At 42.6% G+C, this 22,956-nt stretch overlaps 2 protein-coding genes across 2 annotated transcripts in view; one reads left to right on the plus strand and one right to left on the minus strand.

Moving 5' to 3' along the window:
- IQGAP2 (IQ motif containing GTPase activating protein 2) overlaps positions 1 to 22,956 on the plus strand; it is a 300,593-nt gene that overhangs the window by 207,831 nt on the left and 69,806 nt on the right. The window contains exons 14-15 of the mRNA XM_055136270.1: positions 15,560 to 15,638; positions 21,926 to 22,093. Coding sequence (XP_054992245.1) covers positions 15,560 to 15,638; positions 21,926 to 22,093 — 247 coding nt within the window. The remainder of the gene's footprint in view (positions 1 to 15,559; positions 15,639 to 21,925; positions 22,094 to 22,956) is intronic.
- F2RL2 (coagulation factor II thrombin receptor like 2) lies at positions 4,889 to 13,074 on the minus strand. Its single transcript, XM_012933760.2, has 2 exons — positions 12,908 to 13,074; positions 4,889 to 7,749 (listed from the first exon to the last, which is right to left on the minus strand). Exons 1-2 carry the CDS (start codon positions 12,990 to 12,992, stop codon positions 6,680 to 6,682), a joined length of 1,155 nt encoding a protein of 384 aa, XP_012789214.2. The 5' UTR covers positions 12,993 to 13,074; the 3' UTR covers positions 4,889 to 6,679.

Genomic DNA, 22,956 nt, shown 5'->3' on the forward strand with positions numbered 1-22,956 from the left:
GTGTGTGTGTGTGTGTGTGTCTATATGTGTCTGTGTGTGTCTGTATGTTGGGGGGGTAGTATTTGTTTTTTAATTCAGGTTATTGTGTATTTACTGAGCACATAGATGCTTTGGGAAAATGGGATGTCAGGAACATCTGACATTAGAATGTTCTCTGCACTTTTCCTTGAAACCCTTAGAAATGTTTTAAAGCAATGGGCTTTCTCCTGTGAACTAAATTACCTTATAAATAAGCATGTGAAAAATTAGCAAAAGGAGGTGTGCACAGAAATATTTAGAGAATGCAGGGAGTGCTGTGGGCTAGAATCCTGAGTGTTTCGTGCCGAGATGGAATTGCACCCAAAGGGTAAGGGGAAAGGTGGGTGGGTGTGGGTGAAGCAGAGTGCCGCTGGCAGGTAGTGCAGTGCTAGGCAGATACCATCCTGGTTCATCCCTGGCACAGGAGGAAACTAAGTTAGCCTGAATCTCTGCAAAGAGTAGAGGGTTTACCTGGCTGCAGGGCTTGCCCTCAGAGGGGCACCCTTGAGACAGTGGTGGAAGAAACCAGGCATTTTGGTGAAGGGTGTGGGGTCGGAATATGGTAGGCATAAATCCAATCATAGTATTGTAATCTATACTGCCTCATATAACATTTTTTAAAAATTGGAGTATCCCAATTTCTAGAAATATTCTATTTCTAGTCATGTCTCCTTCCAGAAATGTTTCACTCACATACAACTATATGTGTGTGTTCCATTTCTATGCAAATTAAATGCCCAATTTAAAAATATGCTTATGAAAGACTTCCCAGTATAGGGCCTGAGATACAGCCTTGTGGTAGATCATATATTTCACGTGTGTGAAACTCTGGGTTCCATCTCAACACAAGAATAACTTACAAACAAAAATACAAAATAAAATACCACTGAATAAAGATCCTGTCATTGGGGGCTGAAGAGATAGTACAGCGGGCAGGACACTTGCCTTGCATGCAACTGACCCAGGTTTGATTCCCAGCATCCCATGTGGCTCCCCAAGCCCTGCAATGAGTGATTCCTGAGTGTGAAACCTGGAGTAACCCCTAAGTATTGCCGGGTGTGGACCAAAAAACTAACAAAAAAAGTCTTCTCATTTATTTTATAACCACATAATATTTCACTGTGTGCATCTATTGCAACGTATTTCACCAGTTCCCTCCTTATTGACATTTTAGATTAGTTTTGGTATTTTGCTACAGAATATTTCCTATCTTTCTGATGTGTATTCTTGAAGCAGCCAGATGTGGACACAGTCCAAGAGTGAATTTAAAAAAAAAAAAAAACATTTTGGACTACATCAGTGATGCTCAGGGCTTGCTCCTGGTGGGGATCAAGAGACCTTACGTTGTGCTGGGGATCAAACTGCAGTCAGCTGCACATAAGACAAGCTCCCTATCCATTGTGCTATCTCTCTGGCCCCCAAATGAATTACTTTTCTGGATAGCTTTGGGCAATTTAAATTCAGTTTTACTACCTGCAAGATGAGGATCACGATGCTTCCCATAGGACTGGAATGAACTGTTATGAGGATGATAGAATATGCCTGCAAATATCAGGTGCTCAATAATTGCTTTCTTTGACCAGAGATGTTCATTGGCCCCAGATTGGGCTAATATCTGGGAACATGGCAGTGAAAAGGGACTAAGTTCCAGGTAACATCACCTTCCACTCCCTGCACTTAGTAAACTCAGTTCTGTAGACCAGTTCTTATGTTCTACAGCCTTTAGGCAATTTTTTTTTTCTTTTTGGGTCATACCTGGCGATGCACAGGGGTTACTCCTGACTCTGCACTCAGGAATCACCCCTGGCGGTGCTCAGGGGACCATATGGGATGCTGGGAATCAAACCCGGGTCGGCTGCATGCAAGGCAAACGCCCTACCCACTGTGCTATTGCTCCAGCCCCTTTAGGCAATTTTTAATCCCTTGCATTGTTTCTTTATATCTCACACCTGAAAGAGATACTTTCCTCTGTCCCTGTCCTTCTGACTAACTTCATTCAGCATGGTATTCTCCAGATCTATCCATGTCACAGTAATTTGCATGATCTCACCTTTTCTTGTAAGTGAGTAGTATCCCATTGTCCTTAATCCTCTCATGCATTATTGGACAGTTGGTTTGTTTCCGGATCTTGGCTTTTGGAAATAGCACTGCAATGAACACAGGAGCGCAGATGTCTCCCTCATCCACTCTGGCCACTTACCTTTTGGAGCCACACCAGACAGTGCTCAGGAGTTATTCCTGCCTTTGTGCTCAGGAATTACTCCTGGAGGTGCTCAGGGAAGTAAATAAGATGTTGGGGATCAAACCCAGGTTGACCACATGCAAGGCAAATGCCCTACCTGCTGTGCTATGGCTCTGGCCCACATATATCTTTTCTGAGTAGCTTTTGGGCCTTTGAGGTAGATACCCAGAAGTGGAATTGCTGGGTCATATAGAAGCTCAGTTCTTATTTTCTTTGCTTTGAAAAACGAAGAGATTTAACCAATCTACATTCCCACCTGCAGTGAATAAGCGCTCCTTTCCCCACATCCCCCACACCTCATTGTTTTTGTTCTTTGTGATGTGTACCAGTCTCACTGGTGTGAAGTAATACCTTATTATTTTTTGGATTTGCATTTTTCTGATGATAAGTGGTGGAGAGCACTTTTTCCATGAGACTTCCTTTTTATTGTTTTTTTTTGGGGGGGGGGGAAGAAAGGCACTATTTGAACTTTTTCTCCTTTACTGTGTTTATTTACTTACATGCTTGATACTTCTAAACTTTCAAAAATCAAATATACAATGAAGAAGAGTCAATTCCGCCTCCCCGCCCCCGCCCGCCCATTCTCTCTGGAGCAGCCCTTCCTTCGTCACCAAACAACTAATTTCAATGCAAGTCATGAGAAAAATTTTGGCAAACCCTAGTCTCCAAGTAGAAGTGTGTTGCTTCTGGGAAAGAGAATTGAGGAGCTAAGAAAGGGGAAAAAAGATATTTTAGCTGTCATTCCATGCATACCACATATTACCTGTTTATAAAATATAACTTCAATAAAGTGAGAAAAAGGTAAATATAAATCCTATCTTAAAAGATGACTCCTGACAACTGGCCAACCTCATGTGAAGTCAGGGAATCCTCATCTGTACGGGTCCATGTGTGCTGTGGGCTTTGTAGCTGGTGGCAGTGTTGGGTTACTCTCCAGGCTTCAGAAAACATTTCACAGTTTCCCCGTCGGAGTCTGACAGTAGCTGACAGGCTGAGGAACGTCACTCATGGGAATGAGCTGGAGGTTCCCACTGAGCACCAGCGTAGTGAGTGGGCGAGACTGACAGTCAGACTTGCGTCCCTCCATCACAGGGGCCGTGGTGTGCACTCGGGGAGGGGGACTCAGCATCCTCCTGCTTTCCTCACCGATGTAGCTGTGTCTGTGGCACACAGCACACGTAGCAGTCCTGGAAGATAACATTTGCTTGGGAGACAGAAGAGCTCCATTCTCACCTTGGTCTTGCCCCAAATCTGCGAGGGCTTCTAGTTTTACTCAACTGGAATTCTCTGGGCTGTGGTTTGCCCTGGCCAAATTGAGGGTGATAGAGCCTATCATCGAGAGTGTGGATTCAATGATAATGTGTATAGTGAATCATTTTATCTGATCACACTGGTTGCAAATCCCTGTGTGTGATCAGGTACAGCACTTAATATGGAGACTTGGCACTCAAAGAAATTGGTTAAGGAGTTATGGGAGCTGGAGCAATAGTACAGTGGGTAGGGTGCTTACTTTGCATGCAGCAGACCTGAATTTGATCCGGGTCTTCCCATATGGTGCCCCAAACTCCTACAGGGGTGATACTTGAGTGCAGAGCCATGAGGAAGCCCTGAGCACTGCTAGGCATTTCCCCCAATCAAAAACAAACCAAAAGTTACTATGACTACCTCTGGCAGCCCCCAAAACAAAAGATACATGAAATTGGATCCTCCACTCACAAACCAAAAAAGACAGTGTTCTCTGCCCACATCTCACAGCCAGATGGGAACTTGTCCCAGAACACAAGACTTTTCACAGACAGGTGGAGGAGGTGCCTGCAGTATTCCAGTCAGACGGCCTGAGCTCTGCCTGCTATATGTTGGCTTCTTAAGGGTGCTTGCACCAACTTAGAGTCATTAGGATGTCAAATAAGAACTTGGCAGTCTATGTTCCAGCTGAAACATCAAACCCCTTTCAGCCTATTAAACATATGGGGCTGCCACTAGCTAACAGATTCAATACACAAGTCCAAGTAATGTGTATTCAGTGGTTAGACTATTTTAGAATGTGTTTTGCTTTTGTGTTTGTTCATTTTGAAATGTTCTTTTTTTTTCAGCTTGTTTTCTTTCCCTGGGAAAAGAATCTGATTCTGTTGTTTATTTGGTGGGGTTTCTGTGTTTATTTTTGTAACCTTAGTTGAGTTAAATCCCTGGAATTTCCAGTTGTCTTTTGATTAGTTCCCTGTCTTGCCTTCCCAACATCTAGTCATGGGAAGTAATAGGGAGAATGACCTCACTGGGCTCATCAGTATAAAGTAAAGCTTGTGTCCAAAAATATGACTGGTAAAGGCCACAGCAGCTAACATCTCCATAGAATGGGTGCTCAGTCTCATCAAAGATTAGATTCAGTGTTCTGTGTTCTTGAAGATTCTTATTTGTTTGGGGGGCCACACCCTGCAGTGCTCAGGACTCCCTTCTGTCTCTGTGCTAAAGGATCACTCCTGGTAGGCTCAGAGGATCATATCGGATGCCAGGGATCAAACTCAGGTCAGCTGCATACAAGGCAAGTGCTGTGTTATTTCTCCAGCCCTTTTTCTCCCCATTATTTTTAACCCATCAATGAAATAAGAAACTCTGAAAAATTCAAAAATATCCATTTAAATTGTCTTTTATTTTATTGTTTGGATGGTCTACAAAGTATAGAGGCAATGCATATTCCTACATATCTGCAAATTTAGCTTAGCAATCCTTCAAGCCCTTAACCCACTCATCTGCTCCCTAAATTAAGGGCGATCTTTACTTACGAGAGTATACCGGATATTTGTAGTAAATATTATTTCACAATTAAAAAGCATCTATAAAATAGTAGAGGCATTATTTTAAAAATATAATGACATTATGAATATATTCTTAGTTTAGCTCCTCCCCCCCCCACTTTCCCAGCAAAAAAATTATGTTATCTCATGCAGTACAGAAATTCATTTCAACATGAATTTAATGGGCTTTCATGGTGTCCCAATACTTTGGGATTTTATTCTTACATTCACATAATGTGCAAGCTTGGAGCTGGCCCTTACAGACCGACTCTGGGAGAATGTAGGCCTGGAGATTGCTCTGATGCATTCAAGGAAAAGAATGAGTCTCTTCCCTGCTAATAAGTGTTCATGGTATCACTGCGTGTCTGTATGTGAGCTGTATATATAGTATTGTAATAAAATACAAGCAAGTGAGCCAGGAATGTGACTCGGGTAGTAGAACATAAACCTAACCTGCATAAGGGCCTGGCTTTGTTCTTGGCCTCTGCGTGGCCCTTTCCTGGATGCCACCAGCTATAGCATTAAAAATATATATATATATGTATATATATATGTTCATTTATATATGTACACACATATATACATATATATCAGCTCTTTAATAAACCAGATGAGAAAAGAAAGAATTTTTTGCTTGGGAATCAGAGAAACTGGGTTCTTAAAGAGTCTGAAAAATGGAAAGAATGTGGACAATCATTAGAAATAGCTGTGCAGTCGGGCAGGGCCTAAGAGAAGAGAAATCAAGATCACGGAAGCAAGAAGTGTGGGTATTGCCTCCATTACAGTCAGGTTTATCGGAATATTGGGTTAAAAAGTGCCCCTAATGCCAGGCCAGCTCTTGGTCATTGTTTCCAGACACGGTGGGAAGCAGAGCGTCTCCGAGCTGGAGGTTGTGAGTGCTACACTCGCACTGACTCCTGAAGCTTGATCTGGCGGGAGCCTGTGAGCAGGAGGTTGACCAGATAAAAAAAGAAAGCTGTGAGCATTAGCAGGTGGAGCATGATGCTGGACTGCAGTGAGAGGCAGGGACGATGCACCAGCAGTAGAGTTGAGAGGCAGAAGAGTGCAATATACCAGATACGAACAACTGAGATTGTAGCTTCTCGTGATGCCCCCTTGTCCCTGGTCCCATTCTTCTTCCAACTTATCTGGAGTAGAAATCTCACAGATGGAAGATGGAGAATTAAAGAGCTTTCAGTACCAGCCAGGCCTACAAGAAAAAATACCTTGGCATAAAGAGACGGGTGGCACCTTTTTACTTAAAATACTTTTGTTTGTTTTTGAGTGGACACTCTGGTGCCACACCCGGTGGTGTTCTGGGAACTATACCCAGCTCTGTGCTGAAAAGAGATTGAACTGGGGTCTTGCTGCATAAATGGAAGGCAAAAGCCTTAATCCCTATACTATCTCCCCAGCCCATGGTTTGGGAATTTTTACCATAATGTTGGCACTGCAGTGTATGTTAATTAAACCACATTTAAGTGTAAGCTGCCGATGTTACACATCAACATCAGCATGTTAAAAGTGTATTTCATAGGAACTCAAAAATAGAGCTAGAGAATGAAAATTCCCATACTGTGTATGTGAACCCCCAAATGTACTTTCTCACTAGAGCTTTCCATGTTCCCTATGATGATTTCACCATTGTAAGGTAAGAAGTGGGGTGATCTGTAGCTTTTGACATGACAAAATAAAAGAATGGATCTAGGCAACTATTTAGGCTACCCAGGCATAAGGCTATAAGATAGATGAAGTACAGGCGGTCAGTCGTATTGTAGTAGTAATTAGCATGGTGAATAATGAGTATGATGTTGCTTGGAGTGAAGCAAATGGTAAAGATCACAAGAATAAGAAGACTCGCCTTCACATACCGCAGCCATCTCTGATCATAGGTATTAAGCTTCCTGATAATGGCAGTGTAGCAGTAGATAATGACCACAAATGGGATTAAGAAGCCAAAGAATGCCAAAGAGATGAAGTAGTAGAGTTGGAAGGGTGATGAGGATTCACACGGGTTGTGGACATCATGGCAAGTGGTGATACCCAGCTGGTCCAGATAATACTGCTGCTTCAAGATGAAAAATGGCAGCATGTACAAGAAAACTGTTGCCCACACTAGTCCACATGCAAGCAAGGCATAAGTACGCTTTGGCAGTACCCGGTAAGTGAAAGGATGGACAATGGCGAGGTAGCGGTTGATGCTCATGCAGGCGAGGAGCAGAATGGAGCAGTACATGTTGCCGTAGAAGATAACTGTGGTGACCCGGCACATGGTCTCTCCAAAAACCCAGTTGTTCCCATTGAGATGGTATGCAATCCTGAAGGGCAGCGTGACGCAGAAGAGAAAGTCTGCCGTGGCCAAGTTGGTGTAGAAAATGGTCATGCGGATGGATCTGTTCCTGAAGAAGAGCATCCACAAGGTCACGGCATTGGCTGGCACACCCACAGCAAATGCCAGGATGTAGATGGCAGGTATCAGCCTGGTACTTAAGGAGCTCCTCAGGTACCCCAGGGTAGCATTATTCACATGGAGATTTGAGGCACTTTCTTCAGGGCACTGGAATTTTACAGAAGTTGTGGGTTCCATCCCTTCTATGTCAAAAATAGGGATCTCCTCAATGGAATTTGCGGGAAGTCCACGGAAGGATTTGATCAGTAAGGTTGGCTTGGCCAGGCTCTCACCTTCATTTTCCATGCCTACAAATTGAAGAGAAGTGTTGATAAATGATTCGTTCTTGAACCATATCTGTGAGTAAGGAGTCACTAAACCAGAGTGCCATGAGGCATAATCACTGTATTTGTGGAACTTGGTCATTTTTATTTATTTATTTATTTTTTTCTTTTTGGGTCACACCCAGCGATGCTCAGGGGTTACTCCTGGCTTTGCACTCAGGAATTACTCCTGGCGGTGCTTGGGGGACCATATGGGATGCCGGGGATTGAACTCGGGTCGGCCGCGTGCAAGGCAAACGCCCTACCCGCTGTGCTATCGCTCCGGCCCCGAACTTGGTCATTTTTATATTAGAAAATTCTTATGTTTCCAGGCATCCATGTAGTCTCCATCATCTTTCCCAACACCCTATTGGCCCAGGTAGGAGCAAAACCCAAATGTCATCTCCTTCCATGGAAGGAGTTTTTGCACATCCAATCATTACAGGCCAATTGTCATATTGAATATAAACTGTATAAGCATTAAGAAAAATGTTAACCAACTTGGTTGTGTGATTGGGATGCCAAGAAAAAGATGAAAGTGAGCAAAGATGAACACGGTGAACAAAGAGATGTAATATGACAGATGAGAAAGATGCTCATAGGTGATGAATAGGCAAGGGGTGCTCTGGAATATGAGAATATCAGATAAGTTGGTTCAACAATGTTTACTGCAGATTAACATGTCAGTAGTATAAGTCCCATTTGTTTATTTTTGTTATCTTTGTCAGAGAAATCAAATAATTGAAAACACCTATCTAGGAAAGATCCATATCCTGGAAAGTTCTGCCTTTATTTTCTTCCTTGTTTGTTTTGGAAGCAATGGCAGGCAGTGCACAGGGCTTACTCTTGGCTCTTAGCTCAGGGATCACTCCTGGAAATGCTCAAGGAATATATGTGGTGCCAGGAATCAAACCTTGCATGCATGACATGTCTTAATCACTGTACTATCTTGAGGTCTTTAATTGACTTTATATTAAATAAAGTGTAAGATGTGTATCCAATTTAATTTTATTGCATATTATACCAGTAGCATAAAGCTTTTATTTTAAACAATCTCCATTCTGTTTTCTACTCTTAGACAAATAGAAAATATACAAAAAAGGGCATTGTCTTATGCAGATGTGGTGCATTCGAGAAAAATTGAAAAATAGGTTATGGTGTAATGTCTAAGACACCTCTAAACTGTCCTAAGAGATCGTGTGCTCATTTAGAGGTGATATGTGGCACACAGTAAAGTCTGGGAATTTGTCTTTTTTCTCTCCAAGAACCTAATGTGTGCAGCAACTGGTATTAAGCGTCATGCTTGTTCTGGGTCTTCTAAACCACTAGCCCATCTTCCAGACCTTTTCTCTGGGCAGAACTGCCAGGATCACTTTCACATATGTAGGCAACACCTGGGCTTGAATTTGTGACTTTGCCCTTGCCAGTCTTCTTAAGCCATTGACTTATCTTTCAGGCTTCCAAATGCAAAATTTTGATTAGAAGAATGACCACTGGTAATAAATAGAATAATTTGCCTTCCAAGGATTCCACATGCTAAAACCTGGAACCTGTGAATACATGACCTCACAGTGCAAAGGGGACTTTGCAGATGGGAACAGGGATCCTGAGATGAGAGAGCATCATCGATTGGCCAGGGAGGGAGTATGTCAATGTAAGAATCCTCAGGAGAGAAAGGGTGGAGGGACAGAGGCAGAGCAATGTTTGGAGTTGCCATGCTGCTGACTTGGAAGATGAGAGAAGGAGCCAAGAAGCAAGAAATGCAAGCAACTTCTAGAAACCAGAAGAACGAAAGAGAACATAGCTTCCTGAATAAAGGAAGCCCTCCCTGCAAACCCTGGACTTCAGGACTTGTGCCCTCACAAATAGAGCATCTCTGTGTTATTTTAAGTCACCATGTTTGTGGCGACTGATTACAACAACAAAAAGAAACTTAACAGAATCATGCTTTGACATTGAATATGACTTTGGAAGCAGTGGAGACACCAGACTGGTAAGATGATACAATCCTCCATCTTCCAAGAGTGAGTTCTGGTGGAGAGTGACAGAGGGAAGAGGAAAAAAGGAACAAGAGTTGCACTAGTGGACCATCTAGAGAAGACTCCACCAACTTGCCCCTGCTTGGTTGTGGCAACAGAGAGAAGCATCTGGAAGTTGTAGTCCAGATGACTTGGAGGAGAATGGGTCAGGAGCAAAGGGGCAGCTGGGGCACACCAAGATTAGGTTGACTATTACTAAATATACAGCTGGTGGGTTGCCAACATGTAAAATATCCCATGACAAGTTAGAAACTTTAGGCATCAAGTTCAAAATTCCAAAAGCCCCTATAGAATGGTGTTGATATATATTTCACCCAGATGTTCTTTTTCAGCGCAGAAATCATAGTTTAGTAGGAGTGGATGAATGATACTGGGAGAGAGGGGAGAAGAAAGAATCCAAAGGCAGAACTTTAGGGAACTTTAGGGAATATTCCAGATTTTAAGTGGAGAGAAGAAAAATCTAGATAAATTTGGGCATGATCATTTAAGAACAGTGGGAATAAAAAAGAAAATAGCAGTGCACCCTACTTGCTATGATGAGTGGGCATTCCTGAAACAAGGTGATCCTTAAAACACTTGTTCTCATTAATTTTTTCAGGAACTGAGCTCTAGATATGAGTCAAAAGTAGATTTCCATTTCCCATGTTATCTTGGAGGACATTTATGATTGGATATAAGCCATATCTGATGTGGTTTAAAATGCCACCAGGAATACTGGTGGAGGGTAGTGGACATTATGACTGAAACCCAGTCATGAATAATTTTGTAAATTGTAGTAGCTCAATAAAATAAATAAAAATAAAATGCCCCCCTCCCCATATTAATTCTGTGGGTTCACATGATCTCTGCATTCTTGCTTGTTGTGTACGTAAGGTTGAGTTTAGTAACCAGTTCTCAATCAAAGCGAGTTACTCATCCTGCCTTGGTGTTTAGCAGTTGGCCCCTTTGTGAAATCGAAGCCTCATCACCCCAAAATGACACAGACTCAGTCTAGCGTGTAACATTGAGCCAGACTGCCTGATCAAGAAGGGACAAGGAAGTGCTCTGTGGTCATTTAAGGAAAAGAAAAACAAAGCAAAAAAATCTAGAATAACATTCTCCTGTGCTTGGTATACAAGTGAAATTCAGAGGCACTGCTGTGTTTCCTTGATTCCCTTTGCATGTAGGAAAAGTTCTTGTTACTGACATCACTGAAAAGTGAATCCGAAAAGATTGGCAGGAAGGTGTGGCACTGAGCATGCTGTGTGAGATACTTCCTTTTGGAATTGGAATCTAGAAACTGAGGGTTGGTCCACTTTCATGAAATCCTGTGATTAATCAAGAAGTTATGCCTAAACACACATTATACTGGAACTTATGAAAGTCCTGGATCTATTTTCCATGACAAATCTGGCTTGGGTTGTACTGGAATAAGTCTACAAATTGGTAGAACCTGGTTTTCAGCACTCATCATTAAATTTGACTTTTTTTTTTTTTTTTTTTTTTTTTTTTTACATTTAGCATGTTGTTTCCCAAATGTTTTTCCAACCTGGGGACCAGACTTTTGAAAAGAGTCTGATCCAAAAGAAATAGACCTCAGCCGCTAGATACAGCTCTTCCTTCACAGTTCTTCCCTGTCTCCATCCAGGGGTTCAGGCTGTTCGCCCCTCAACTCTGAATGTTCCCCATCTCACTTGCAACAAACCAACGTCTGGAAGGAACCACCACTGCAAATCTCTTTTCTTTTGCCATTCCACTACATTTTTGTTCGTTCACTCCCAGAAAGCCCCTCCCTCCTCCTTTTCTTCCCAAACCCCCACTTGCCACTCTCCACAGCTTCTCTTGGCTCCTCTAACCATCACCCTGGTGATCCCAGCTAGCAATTTAGTTCAATGCAGATTCCTTTATAAAGACTGGATTTTCAATACTTTTTCTCCCTCCCCTTGCACCCCCATGCTCCAGTTCTGTTCGTAAGACCCGTGCAGAGACCTGTCCCAAGTGGGGCCCTCTGGAACTAAGCAGAAGGTGACCAACATAACGGTGCTCAGCAAAATTGGAGACAGAGCAAGAGCTTAATTTAAGATTTTTGGATTTAAGATTTTTGGGGAGAGCCAAAATCTGAAACTGGAAAATATCTCATACAAGGCTATGGAGGACTCCTTAGTGCTACTAAAATTTTTTTTTAAAGGTTATTTTATTCCCCTGGCCACTTCCCAGCACCACAGCACTGCACATGTACATGTATATACAAACACACTATGCGTACACACAGATACACCACACAGACCATACACGCATGACACGCCACACATAACCAGCACCATAGGGGATGACCTCCATTAGAAATATGAATATTTCTGGAGCCTGGATGATAGTACATTGGGGAGGGTTTTTGCCTTGCATGCGGCCGACTCGGGTTTGATCCCCGGTTCAATAGTCCCCCAAGCATCGCCAGGAGTGATTCCTGAGTGCAGATTCAGGAGTAACCTCTAAGTATCTATTGATGGGTATGACTCCCAAACAAACAAAAATACAAAATAACAGTCAGTCAATAAATATTTCCTTTGGGAAACACTAATTTTTAGCAACACTGGGTCTTTAAAACAGACCTCTCGATCTTTTGGGAGTCTTAACCAAGAATTGTAGGTCTTACCGAGAATTATAAACTTGGATTTTAAAAGCTGTCTTAAGGTTCTGGAGAGCATAGAGCTTAAGACGCTTGCCTTGTATGTGGCCCGTCCCAGAGGGACACCAGCGACTAGCACAGAGCCAGGAGCAGCTCTCGGCGCTGCCAGTGGGATCCAAAATCCCCACAAAATTTAATAGGTCTTGAAAAATAAATGTCTTTTCATAGTGCTCTATTCAACCAAAGAAAATTAAAAAGGCTTCGTCTCTAGAAACTTGACTACGGTAGCGCTCCAGCCACTGACTCTGCCATACATTTTAAGTATCAGTCGCCAACACGTAGTGTTCGAGGGGTTGAAGAGAAGCTATAGCATTTCATTGCCATGACTCCCCCTTTGAGTCACAAGGACCAGGGGTGCACTCGGTGGGCAGCTGAGGTTTGGCTGATTCTTATAACCCAAAGCAGCACCCTCCCCCAGCCCTGCCAGATAAGACCTTACCACTTTGAGCACACGCGCAGGGCAGAAGCAGTATCCCCACGGCTGCAAAGAGGAGTGCATGCATGTTGACCTGCTCCCCACTCATTCACGGGTCCAGATCTCAGGAGCAGGGCTGCTGCTCCTTCCCATGGGTTAGCAGCAAAGGGCAGACCCAGCTGTGCGCTTCACTCCCGTGTGAGGGCAGGCAGGAAGCTTGCCCAGAACTCCTTCAGGGAAGGGGTGTGACGGCGTTTGTGTTCCAGTGACTCAGGCTGGCCTCTGAGCGTGCTGTATTATCCCCAGAGAAAGGCCTTTAACTCTTCCCCACCCCGAACCATCCACTCTGTGGTAAGGCCCCTTTCACACTCAGGGAGTTATAGTGCCTTGAAGAACTGAGATGCTATAAACCCTTCCGAGGCCGGAATCAAAAGCCGTACTTGAGCAGCAGCTTGTTGGGAAGCTGCCCCTTATCTTCTGTTTTGAAATGCTCCATTCCAGATTATCATTCCTGCCGAATAGCGGGGAGGTCAGAAATGATTGCTTCCTTTATCTTATTAGCTCTTTCCTCTCTTCTTGGACTCATTCCACAATTATACATTAGTGGAGGGAGGTCAGCTCTCTTTAACCAGTTTTTCATTGTCTGGTGCTCAGTTGCTTGGAAAATGCCCCATCAGTGTCACTTTGGTCTAAATCCGTCATCAGTGCTTGGCCAGAACATGGTTTTTACAGTGTTCTGTTTTGGCATAGTTCTGTCAGAACAGCCGTTAACTATAGCCAGATAACTTGAGTCAACTAAAGCCATCTTACTCCATTGAAAAGCACATGAAAGAGGCCTCCCTTTTCCCTGGGATGTTGGCAAGCTTTTTAAAACTTTTTTACTTATCATAAAATCTACACAAAACTTGCGTCTTAACCATTATTTAAGCGCATAACTCAGTCATGTTAAGTACGTTCACATTCTTGTGCAACATGTATAATTGTGACTAATTATATCCTGGGGGAATATGATTTAATATGCAGTTTTAAAAAATAGCTGCATTACAACAGATTTTCCTATAATTAATGAAACTGAAGGTTCAACATTAAACCAAACAGACATTGACTGTAAAATGCAGCAGGAAATTGAAAATCTCAGGCTAAGAAATAAGCTGGGAAGGAATCAGTGTAAGTGAACTTTTCACCTGAAATTATTCTTTCTTTGAGAAGTTTAAAAAAGAAAGCCATTATCTTCTCATTCCTGCTTTCACTTCCTTCTTCCTTCTTTAACTTATTTCTGACTACTTAGTCTTTTCTCCCCCTACAACTTTGTCCTCTACTAGAAGCTTGTCCTTTGGCTATTTCTATATGAGATACTGACAGCTAATATAGCCCAAATTCATTCAAATGTTTTTTTTTTCTTTTTGGGTCACACTTGGTGATGCTCAGGAGTTACTCCTGGCTTTGCACTCAGGAAGTACTCCTGGCAGTGCTCAGGAGACCATATGGAATGCCAGAGATCAAACCCGGGTCAGCCACATGTAAGGCCTGACACCCACTGTACTATCACTCCAGCCCAATTTTATTATTTTTGATAAATATTTTCTTCTAATCTTTGAAGGCAATGACTATATTTTTTGTTTAATTTCTTTGTCTGATTCATGTCAGGATTGTGTTTCTCTCAAATTTGAAGTATCTTCTAGCACTCCAGAGCACCATAGTTACTGAGTGGGGGAGAATTTTTGTTTGCTTTTGTGTTTTGAGCAACATCTGGCATTGCTCAGGGGTTACTCCTGGCCTGCACTCAGGCAGTGCTCCATGGACCATATGGGTTGTCAAGGATAGAACCTGGACAGGCTGCATGCAAGGCAAGCGCCTTATTCATTGTACAGTTGCTCTAGCTCTGAGTGGGGGAGAGTTTTCGACTAGCGCACCCAAGAGGTCTTTGTTGGAGGAAGCAGCATTTGCTCTGAGGCCTGGATAATGAAAAGAAACCGGCAGCCAGGTAGCTGGGGTGGAGTGAAGGCAGCTGGGATGAAGATCTGGAAGAAGGACTGAAGGAATGTGAAATGAAGCTGGAGGAGTCGCTAGGGTCAGGTCAGTGGATTGCCACAGTTCCTGGGAATGAAGATCTCTCTCCTGGCTGCAGGGGATAAGCTTTGAGGGGGGTCATGCAAGTGAGCGTATTGAGAAGCCTCCTGGTTTTCTCAAGAAGATTATTACTGGGGCTGGAGCAATAGCACAGCGGGTAGGGCATTTGCCTTGCACGCGGCCGATCCGGGTTCTAATCCCAGCATCCCATATGGTCCCCTGAGCACCGCCAGGGGTAATTCCTGAGTGAAGAGCCAGGAATAACCCCTGTGCATTGTCGGGTGTGACCCAAAAACCAAAAAAAAAAAAAAAAAAAGAAGATTATTACTTTGACAGAGGGCAGAGGGCAGACTTGGGAGCCCTCGAAGCAAACAGACCAATGTAGCAGTTCCAATGTGATAAGCTAGACTGGACTTCAGGAGTGGCCGGGGAGAAGCCAGACGAGGTTGCACTGGGTGTCAGTTTTATTCATCTCTTGCACAGTATGTGGTGGTGCATGGAAGTTGCTAAATAAGGGTTTCTGTAAGTCGTCATAAAATGCCTCCTGAAAACAGTTGTTATTTCATCTTCATCCACTGTTCTTCTGTTCTCTGATGCTATTCCCAGGACTCGAACATTCTCTGGCTGGATGAGATACAGAGTGCAGTCGATGAGGCCAACATGGACAAGGACAGCATAAAACAACGTAAGCCCTCATCTCCTCTCACTGTTAAGTGTGCCTGACTGGTGTCTGGCCGTGTGCCTCTATTCTTCCCCTCATTAATTAACATTTTAAGAAAATTTCTTTTGATTTCTAAAAAGATTCTAAGATTCCACTAGCTAGTGGAATCTTAACCAGTTTTTATTCTTGAATGCATATTTATATATAAATAAAATCTATGGTGACTTTATTGTCACTGATTACATCCTCTCTGCAACAAAACCTGAGAATATTGTTCAAACAAAACCCAGACAACAAAATATGGTTTCTAGTCTCTGAAATTTATAATTTATTCAGGAGCTTGTTAATCCTGAGCTTTAAAAAATGACACATTACTGCTGCTTAATTCTCATACCTGCTGTTCAGTAGAGTTTCTTTAGAGAAGTTATAAATTATGTGTGTAAAAAATGTTACATGGAATTTTTATGTCTATATTTTACATAATTTTTATAAATATGTTTTTAGATATATATATAAAATATCTGACTATATTCACAGTTCTATATTAACACAAAAAATAAATATTACATGCACTATGTCTGTGGAAACAGAGCAGGGACCATTTATTTTAAGAAATTAGCTCATGCAATTGTGTAGAGGTTAACAAGTACAACATCTCTAGGACAGGCAGGCAGGGTCGGATGACAGGTGTCAGTTAGTGTGATGACTAACTGCGAAGGACAGAAGAGCCAAAGCAGTCATCAGAATAATTTAGTCTTTGGTCCTGTAGTAAGTATTTCATTGATTCTGGTATTCGTAGAGGTGAAATAGCCTTCTAAATTTTCAATTGATTTGTTTGAGGTTTTTTGTTTGTTTGTTTGGTTGGTTTTGGAGGTTTTTTTTTTGGGGGGGGGGTTGGGGCCACTCTTAGTGGTACTCAGGGTTTATTCCTGTCTCTGTGCTCAGGGATCATAGTGAGGCTTGGGGGGACCATATGGGATGGAACCCTGGTCAGAGCAAGTGCCCTGCCAGTCGTACTATAACTCTGGCCTTCTCAATTGATTTGAACAGATGGGAGAGTTTTAAGTCAAGTGAGTACATGTGGCTCTTAAACTTTAAAAGCAAACCATACACATACATATACACACATATACATACACACACACACACAGACACACACACACACACACACACACACACACACGCCACTCACCATTCAGTCCCAGGCTTGAGCCAGTATCCAAGAGTTTTAAGTCAAGTGAGTAGGTGTGGCTCTTAAACTTTAAAAGCAAACCACACACACACACATGCACGCACACGCACATGCAAATGCACACGCCACTCACCATTCAGTCCCAGGCTTGAGCCAGTATCCAGGCCCAGAGCCCTGGGATAAAGGAGAGATCAAGTTCTTTTCAGGAAAGGATTCTGCAAAGCTACCAAAAACTTGTTCAAGCTCCCCGAAGCTTTCACCATAGTGACTGTGCAGAGGGGAAAAGAACTGTCAGACCCATTAGGAGGTAACTGAAAAATGCTCCAAGCTGACACCATTTCCATAGAACCCCAAACAATCACCAGGGGTTCAACAGAGTAGAGGGTTGATGACAGGCATGTGATCAGTGGAGTTTTGGCTGAAGCCCTCTATGTGGTCTCCCGTGGGTCACCAAACCTACCCTGGCATTATTTCCCTGGGCCAAAGTGCATAATCAGAATAGATATCCTCAGCAACTGGCAAAGTTCCTACATTGGCTCCAATGATGAGATTACTTTAGATCTCTATTTCTATGGAGAAACTGTACGAAAATTTACATAGCAGTCTAAAGTAGCTTCAGGATTTATATGTACACTCTGGCTATGTACAAATAACCTACATGTTTAGATAAGACTCTTAAAAGTTTCTCATTAACATACCCATTCATGGCAGAATCACTCTCTATCTTATTGTATCAGGTTCTAGACTGTTGTTGAAATTCCATAGTCTTGTTCTAGTGATGCACTTTTCAGTTTTGAAAAGCTTCGTAGAGGAACATGTGTTTTGTATTTCTTTAGCCTGGAAAAATATGTGTCTTTCTCCAACCTGAACTTTTCTGCCCTCAAGATCTTGGAAGTCTCTGCATTCTGCCGCCTCTATTCCTCAAGGGCAAGAGAGTAAGAGAGAGGGACAGGGAGTACAGATTTAAATTTAAATATGTCTGAAGGTCGCCAGAATTGGAAAAAATCATATATGACAAATTAGATTGTAATACAGACATTTAAATTTAAATATGTCTGAAAGTCGCCAGAATTGGAAAAAATCATGTATGACAAATTAGATTGTAATACAGGCATTTATATAGCCTAAAGGAATTGCAATTTTTTTCTTAGAGATCAAGCCAGTTTAGAAGTTATTTTATTTCTTTTATTCCATGCTCTTCTTACACTTGGCCTACAAATGTTGATTCCATTTTCCACAACAAGAAGCATGGTTCTCTAGACCACAAAAGTAGTTTGCTCAGATGTGTGATTTTGTATGCCACACACACAAACACTTAAAACCCTATCCCCACATTTGCCCTTCCCTTATAAGAGTTGATAGATCATGTTCCATGATATAAAACAGCAAATAGATGTGCTGAAAAGAACACCATCAGTAGTCTGACCCTAAGAAAAGAATGTTCCAGTTTATCAACAGGAATTTAATCTTTTAAGAGCAATCTTCCTTTTTTTGAAACCTTGGAACAGATTTGTTGTAAGCACTGAATCCACTCCCAGATACTTTGATAAAGAAAACATGTTGGCCCTTACATTTAACCATAGGCAAGATTTCAAATAAACAGGGAGACACAGGGTTCCTCCATCCTGGCTAATGTTCATCTTCGTTGCAGTTTCTTGCTGTTTCAAGTAGGTTCTCTGCTCAACTCCTATAGCAACATTTCTCAATCTTTCCTCAGGATTACATTCAAGGAGTCCTTTTAGACATTTTTTTCTTCTTAATTGCTCTTTATCATGAATTTTCAATATTCCAGATACATTGTCTGCCTGATTATGTACCTTATTTAGCTCTGTGCTTTATTCAGAAAAAGGATTTTTTTTTTTTGTCCCCAGATCCAGGTTTGTGGTTTTGTGTGTGTGTTTTGTTTGTTTGTGTTTGTTTTTTGCATCACACCCAGCAATGCACAGAGGTTACTACTGGCTCATGCACTCAGGAATTACTCCTGGTGGTGCTCAGGGCACAATATGGGATGCTGGGAATTGAACACAGGTTGGCCTCGTGCAAAGCAAACACCCTACCTGCTGTGCTATCAATCCTGCCCCCCAGATCCAGTTTTTACACCTTTTGGAGGGGTAGGGAGTGGAAGGGTTACCTGACTTAAGAAAAAAACCTCCGATATATGACTTAAAGATAGAAAGTAAGCTTTTGGGGCTCTTTTAGAAGAGGTTTCTTAATTTATTCTTGAGCATAAATGTACCTGGCTTTCTGGAAATCATTTATGTGATTGCCTCAACTTCCTGGAATTTAACCACAACCCACAGATTTAGCAAGAAGCCAATCAAACTCTCTGTCTCAAAGCCATTGCCCTAAAACTTATCCAGTTTCCTCATTGGAGACCTCCTAGACAGACTCTTTGCACTTGTTTAGTCTCAGGCATGACACTAAGATGTCTGGGAGTTTTTCCTCCTAACTCGGAACACATTAGGAGCCACAGATCATGAGCCAGTTTCGTGGGTAGGCAGGATCACAGACAGCTGTGAGAACTGAAGAACTGAAGCTGCAAGAAGACTGGACCGAGATCAAGTTACAAAGCACAGGAACTGAGGCATTGTGTGCAGGATTCAGTGAGACTAGATGCCTCAGTAGATCTTTGGGAGTATCACTCGCTGTACACAGGGTCCTTTAAACAACCCAACGGATTCTCCAGCTCACAGGGAACAATAAGCACCTACTAAGCACCTACATCACTAAGCACCTATTGGTACAGTGATTCCACTCTTTTTTTTTTTTTCCTCAAATTTGCTTTCCAATCTTAAAAAAAAATGTCACAAATCACGAAATCCCGTTAATCACCGATTTCTCGGGCGGGCTCAATAACATCTCATTTTGTCCTTTCCCTGAGATCTTAGAAGTCTATCTCAACTCAGCCCTCCAAATGATGTTGTGCTGGGGACTCCTCAGGGTCAGGGGAATGAGATCCAGCTTGTTCCTGGATTTTGCATATGAATACACCATGGGAAGCTTGCAAGGCTGTCCCATGTGGGCAGGAAACTCTCAGAAGATTGCCAGTTTCTCCCAGAGGGAGCAGTAGGCTAAAGATATCAGTACCTTCATGCATGAGACCTGTCAGAACGTGTGGAAAGGGGCCTCCAGCATGGCTGTAGCTAGGTTCCGGTGGTCTTTGGCCGCCGGGAGCTCTGCTTGGGGTGGGGAGCAAAGCTGGAGCCCATCCCCTCTGAGGGGCCCTGGGGAAGACAGCCAGGCGAAAAAAAAATGTAATGGACAATATTATGCATATTAAGGTCTAAAACACAGTCTTTGATTGGTGTGCTATTGTGAAATAACCGAAATTCCAGTTAATACATCCCTCATGTCATGTAATGAGATGTATATATACGTGTGCTAGTGTATGTGGTGAGAAGTCATCCTATAGACCAGAAACTGTTGAGGCTAGTTAAATTTTCAGGCAATTAGAGTCGGGTTGAAATGGGGAGGGTTGGTTCTATTGTTTGGAAAATGAATGTGTAGTCCCAGTTCCTTGCACATGTGTGACAAAGTGCACTAGGATATGCAAGCATAAGCCTTGGGAAACCTGCATTTTGTTGAATGAACTTCATTAAGTTGAATGAAGCACACAGGCAAAGCTTCTAAAGAGTTCTTTATTCTTCTGCTCACCAGACCACAGACTCCTCAAAAATCATCTATCTGTTTTCTTTTGTTTTTCCGCCACATCCAGCAATGCTCAGGACTTACTCCTGGTTTTGGGCTCAGGGATCACTCCTGGCAGGTCCATGTGGGGTGCCAGGATTGAGCCCTGGTTGGCCACATGCAAGGCAAGTACCTACCCACTGTACTACTCCTCCAGTTCCAACAAAGACCTTTTTCTCATCTTACCTCACTTTTCTGGGGGGGAAGAAAGGGGGACACTTCCCCCATCCTCTGTCCTTCTATAAACCCAAGGACTCGCAGCCTATGCATCTGTGGAGCAGCAGTTGGAATTAGAGGTGAAGTTACTTTGTCCTGAGGGTGCTTCTCCAGGCTATCAGAGCAAAACGATTTCTTACAAGACCCTGAAGCCTCCAGAACACCCTGCATGTATGGAAATACTTTGCTACCCGCAGGATGCTAGTTAGCTGGAGATGGTTAAAAGGTGGGGGACAGACACTCCAGCTCCCCTTCTTGTTGGGAGTCAGTCTTTTTATTTTCAATTTAGAAAATATTTTAATCTAGTCAATCACACATTTTGTTTTGTATTTTGTAAAATGGTATTTTCATTTTTGGTTGGGCCAAAATATCCCTTTTGTAGGCGATGGCCTCCCCAGAAGTGTGTGGAGGGCCAATCCCATTGATTGTCAGCTGACTCTTTGCAGCTCTGTGTAAGGACCCAAGGGTGTCGTTCGAGCTAAGACCTACCAGGGCCACCGTCACCGTGCTCAGGGACTCTGTAGCTGATCCCAGAAATACTCATGGGACTCACATAATGCCAGGGATCAGAGCAGGGTCGGACACGTGAAAGACATGTGCCTTAACTCCTGAACAGTGTTCTTCAGAGCTCTGGGGTGAGAACATTTTCACGTGGAGCTAAAGTGCATAATAAAGAAAATTCACCATGATACCTCTCTGATGCAGTGAGGAGTTCATTGTGGTTTAATGTAGCAGGAGAAGCAGCAGAAATTTGAAATGGGTTTAAATGCTTTTAAGCCTACACCTATTCCAGAGTTGTTTTATGTGCTAGAATATCAGGTTTCCCATAGCTTTCCTTAATTTGCTTATTCAGAAGTAAATGTCTTTGGAAAACTATTTTCCCAAACAGATTAATAACCTAGGTAGGGGTTGCCTATCCGCTCTGGGTGTTTGTGCCCCAACATCCTGTGGATGTATAACAAGTACAGAAAGCAAACCTGGTGCTTTAACCACACAGGGGGTGTTAGGAAATGCTGAGTGTTTAATAAGCTATTGTCTTATCCTTCTTAACCATTTAACTGAGCTATGGGTTGGTTACTACTGGGCACATGCGCTACATTCTGTCAAAAGGTAAAAAAGATTCTATAATAACATATTTCCTAAGAGGTTGAACTGTGTCCGTGTGTGCTTACACATGATAACCACTAACAGAAACCCTCTGTTTCTCATTACCCAGAGATTACATTAATTGTTGATGTTAACGAGTGTTTGGAGAAAGGAAGCAAAAGTGATATTTTGTCTGTTTTGAAGTCTTCGAGTGTCAATCCAAATGACCTCCTCCCTGAATGTGCCGACAGCTACTATGAAGCCCTGATGAAGGCAAAAGAACTTAAGTCTGAGAAAGGTGAGCTTTGTCATTGTTGAGAATAAACTCTTCGTTTCCAATATGACAGCAGCTGCTTTACTCTGTTTTCTCTTTTTAGTGGTGGATGGGGGTGCGGAGCTTAAGAGCTACTCCTGACTCTACTCAAGGATCGCCACTGGGTCCTTTGAAAAGAACTTTGACAGTCTGTGTGTAGTACTCACTTTTCAGATTTGGAAATTCATTGACAGGATATATATATATATATATATATATATATATATATATATATATATATATATATATATATTGCTTTTTGGGTCACACCCAGCGATGCTCAGGGCTAACTCCTGGCTTTGCACTCAGGAATTACTCCTGGCGGTGCTTGGGGGACCATATGGGATGCCGGGGATCGAACCCGGGTCGGCCGCGTGCAAGGCAAACGCCCTGCCTGCTGTGCTATCACTCCAGCCCCCATTGACAGGATATTTTGAACAAGGGAAGAAACATCAACCCAATGAGACTGATTTTTGATAGAGATCATCCATCATACCCTTAGATTTTTGTGGACAACCTGTAGTGTTTGACAAGGAGATGGCTAAACCTGAGGCTGGTGTTTATTTGTACCACATCACAGGCCACATAAATACTTGTCACCTTTAGGAAACTACTGTGAATGAATGATGGCCTTAGAGGTAAAACTTAAAGAAAAAGAAAGGGAGGGCGGGTGTTGACATTCAACTGGAAGTCAGTCCCCTAGCATCTTCTGTGCTTCCTTTTAACTTTGAGTGACACATTTCCAACTTTCAGCACAGCAGGTAGGGTGCTTGTCTTGCACATGACCAATCTGGATTCAGTCCAGCATCCCATATGGTCCCCAAGCCCTTCCAGGAATGATCCCTGAG

The sequence above is a fragment of the Sorex araneus genome, chromosome 1 (assembly GCF_027595985.1).
Source record: "Sorex araneus isolate mSorAra2 chromosome 1, mSorAra2.pri, whole genome shotgun sequence".
Classification (NCBI taxonomy): domain Eukaryota; kingdom Metazoa; phylum Chordata; class Mammalia; order Eulipotyphla; family Soricidae; genus Sorex; species Sorex araneus.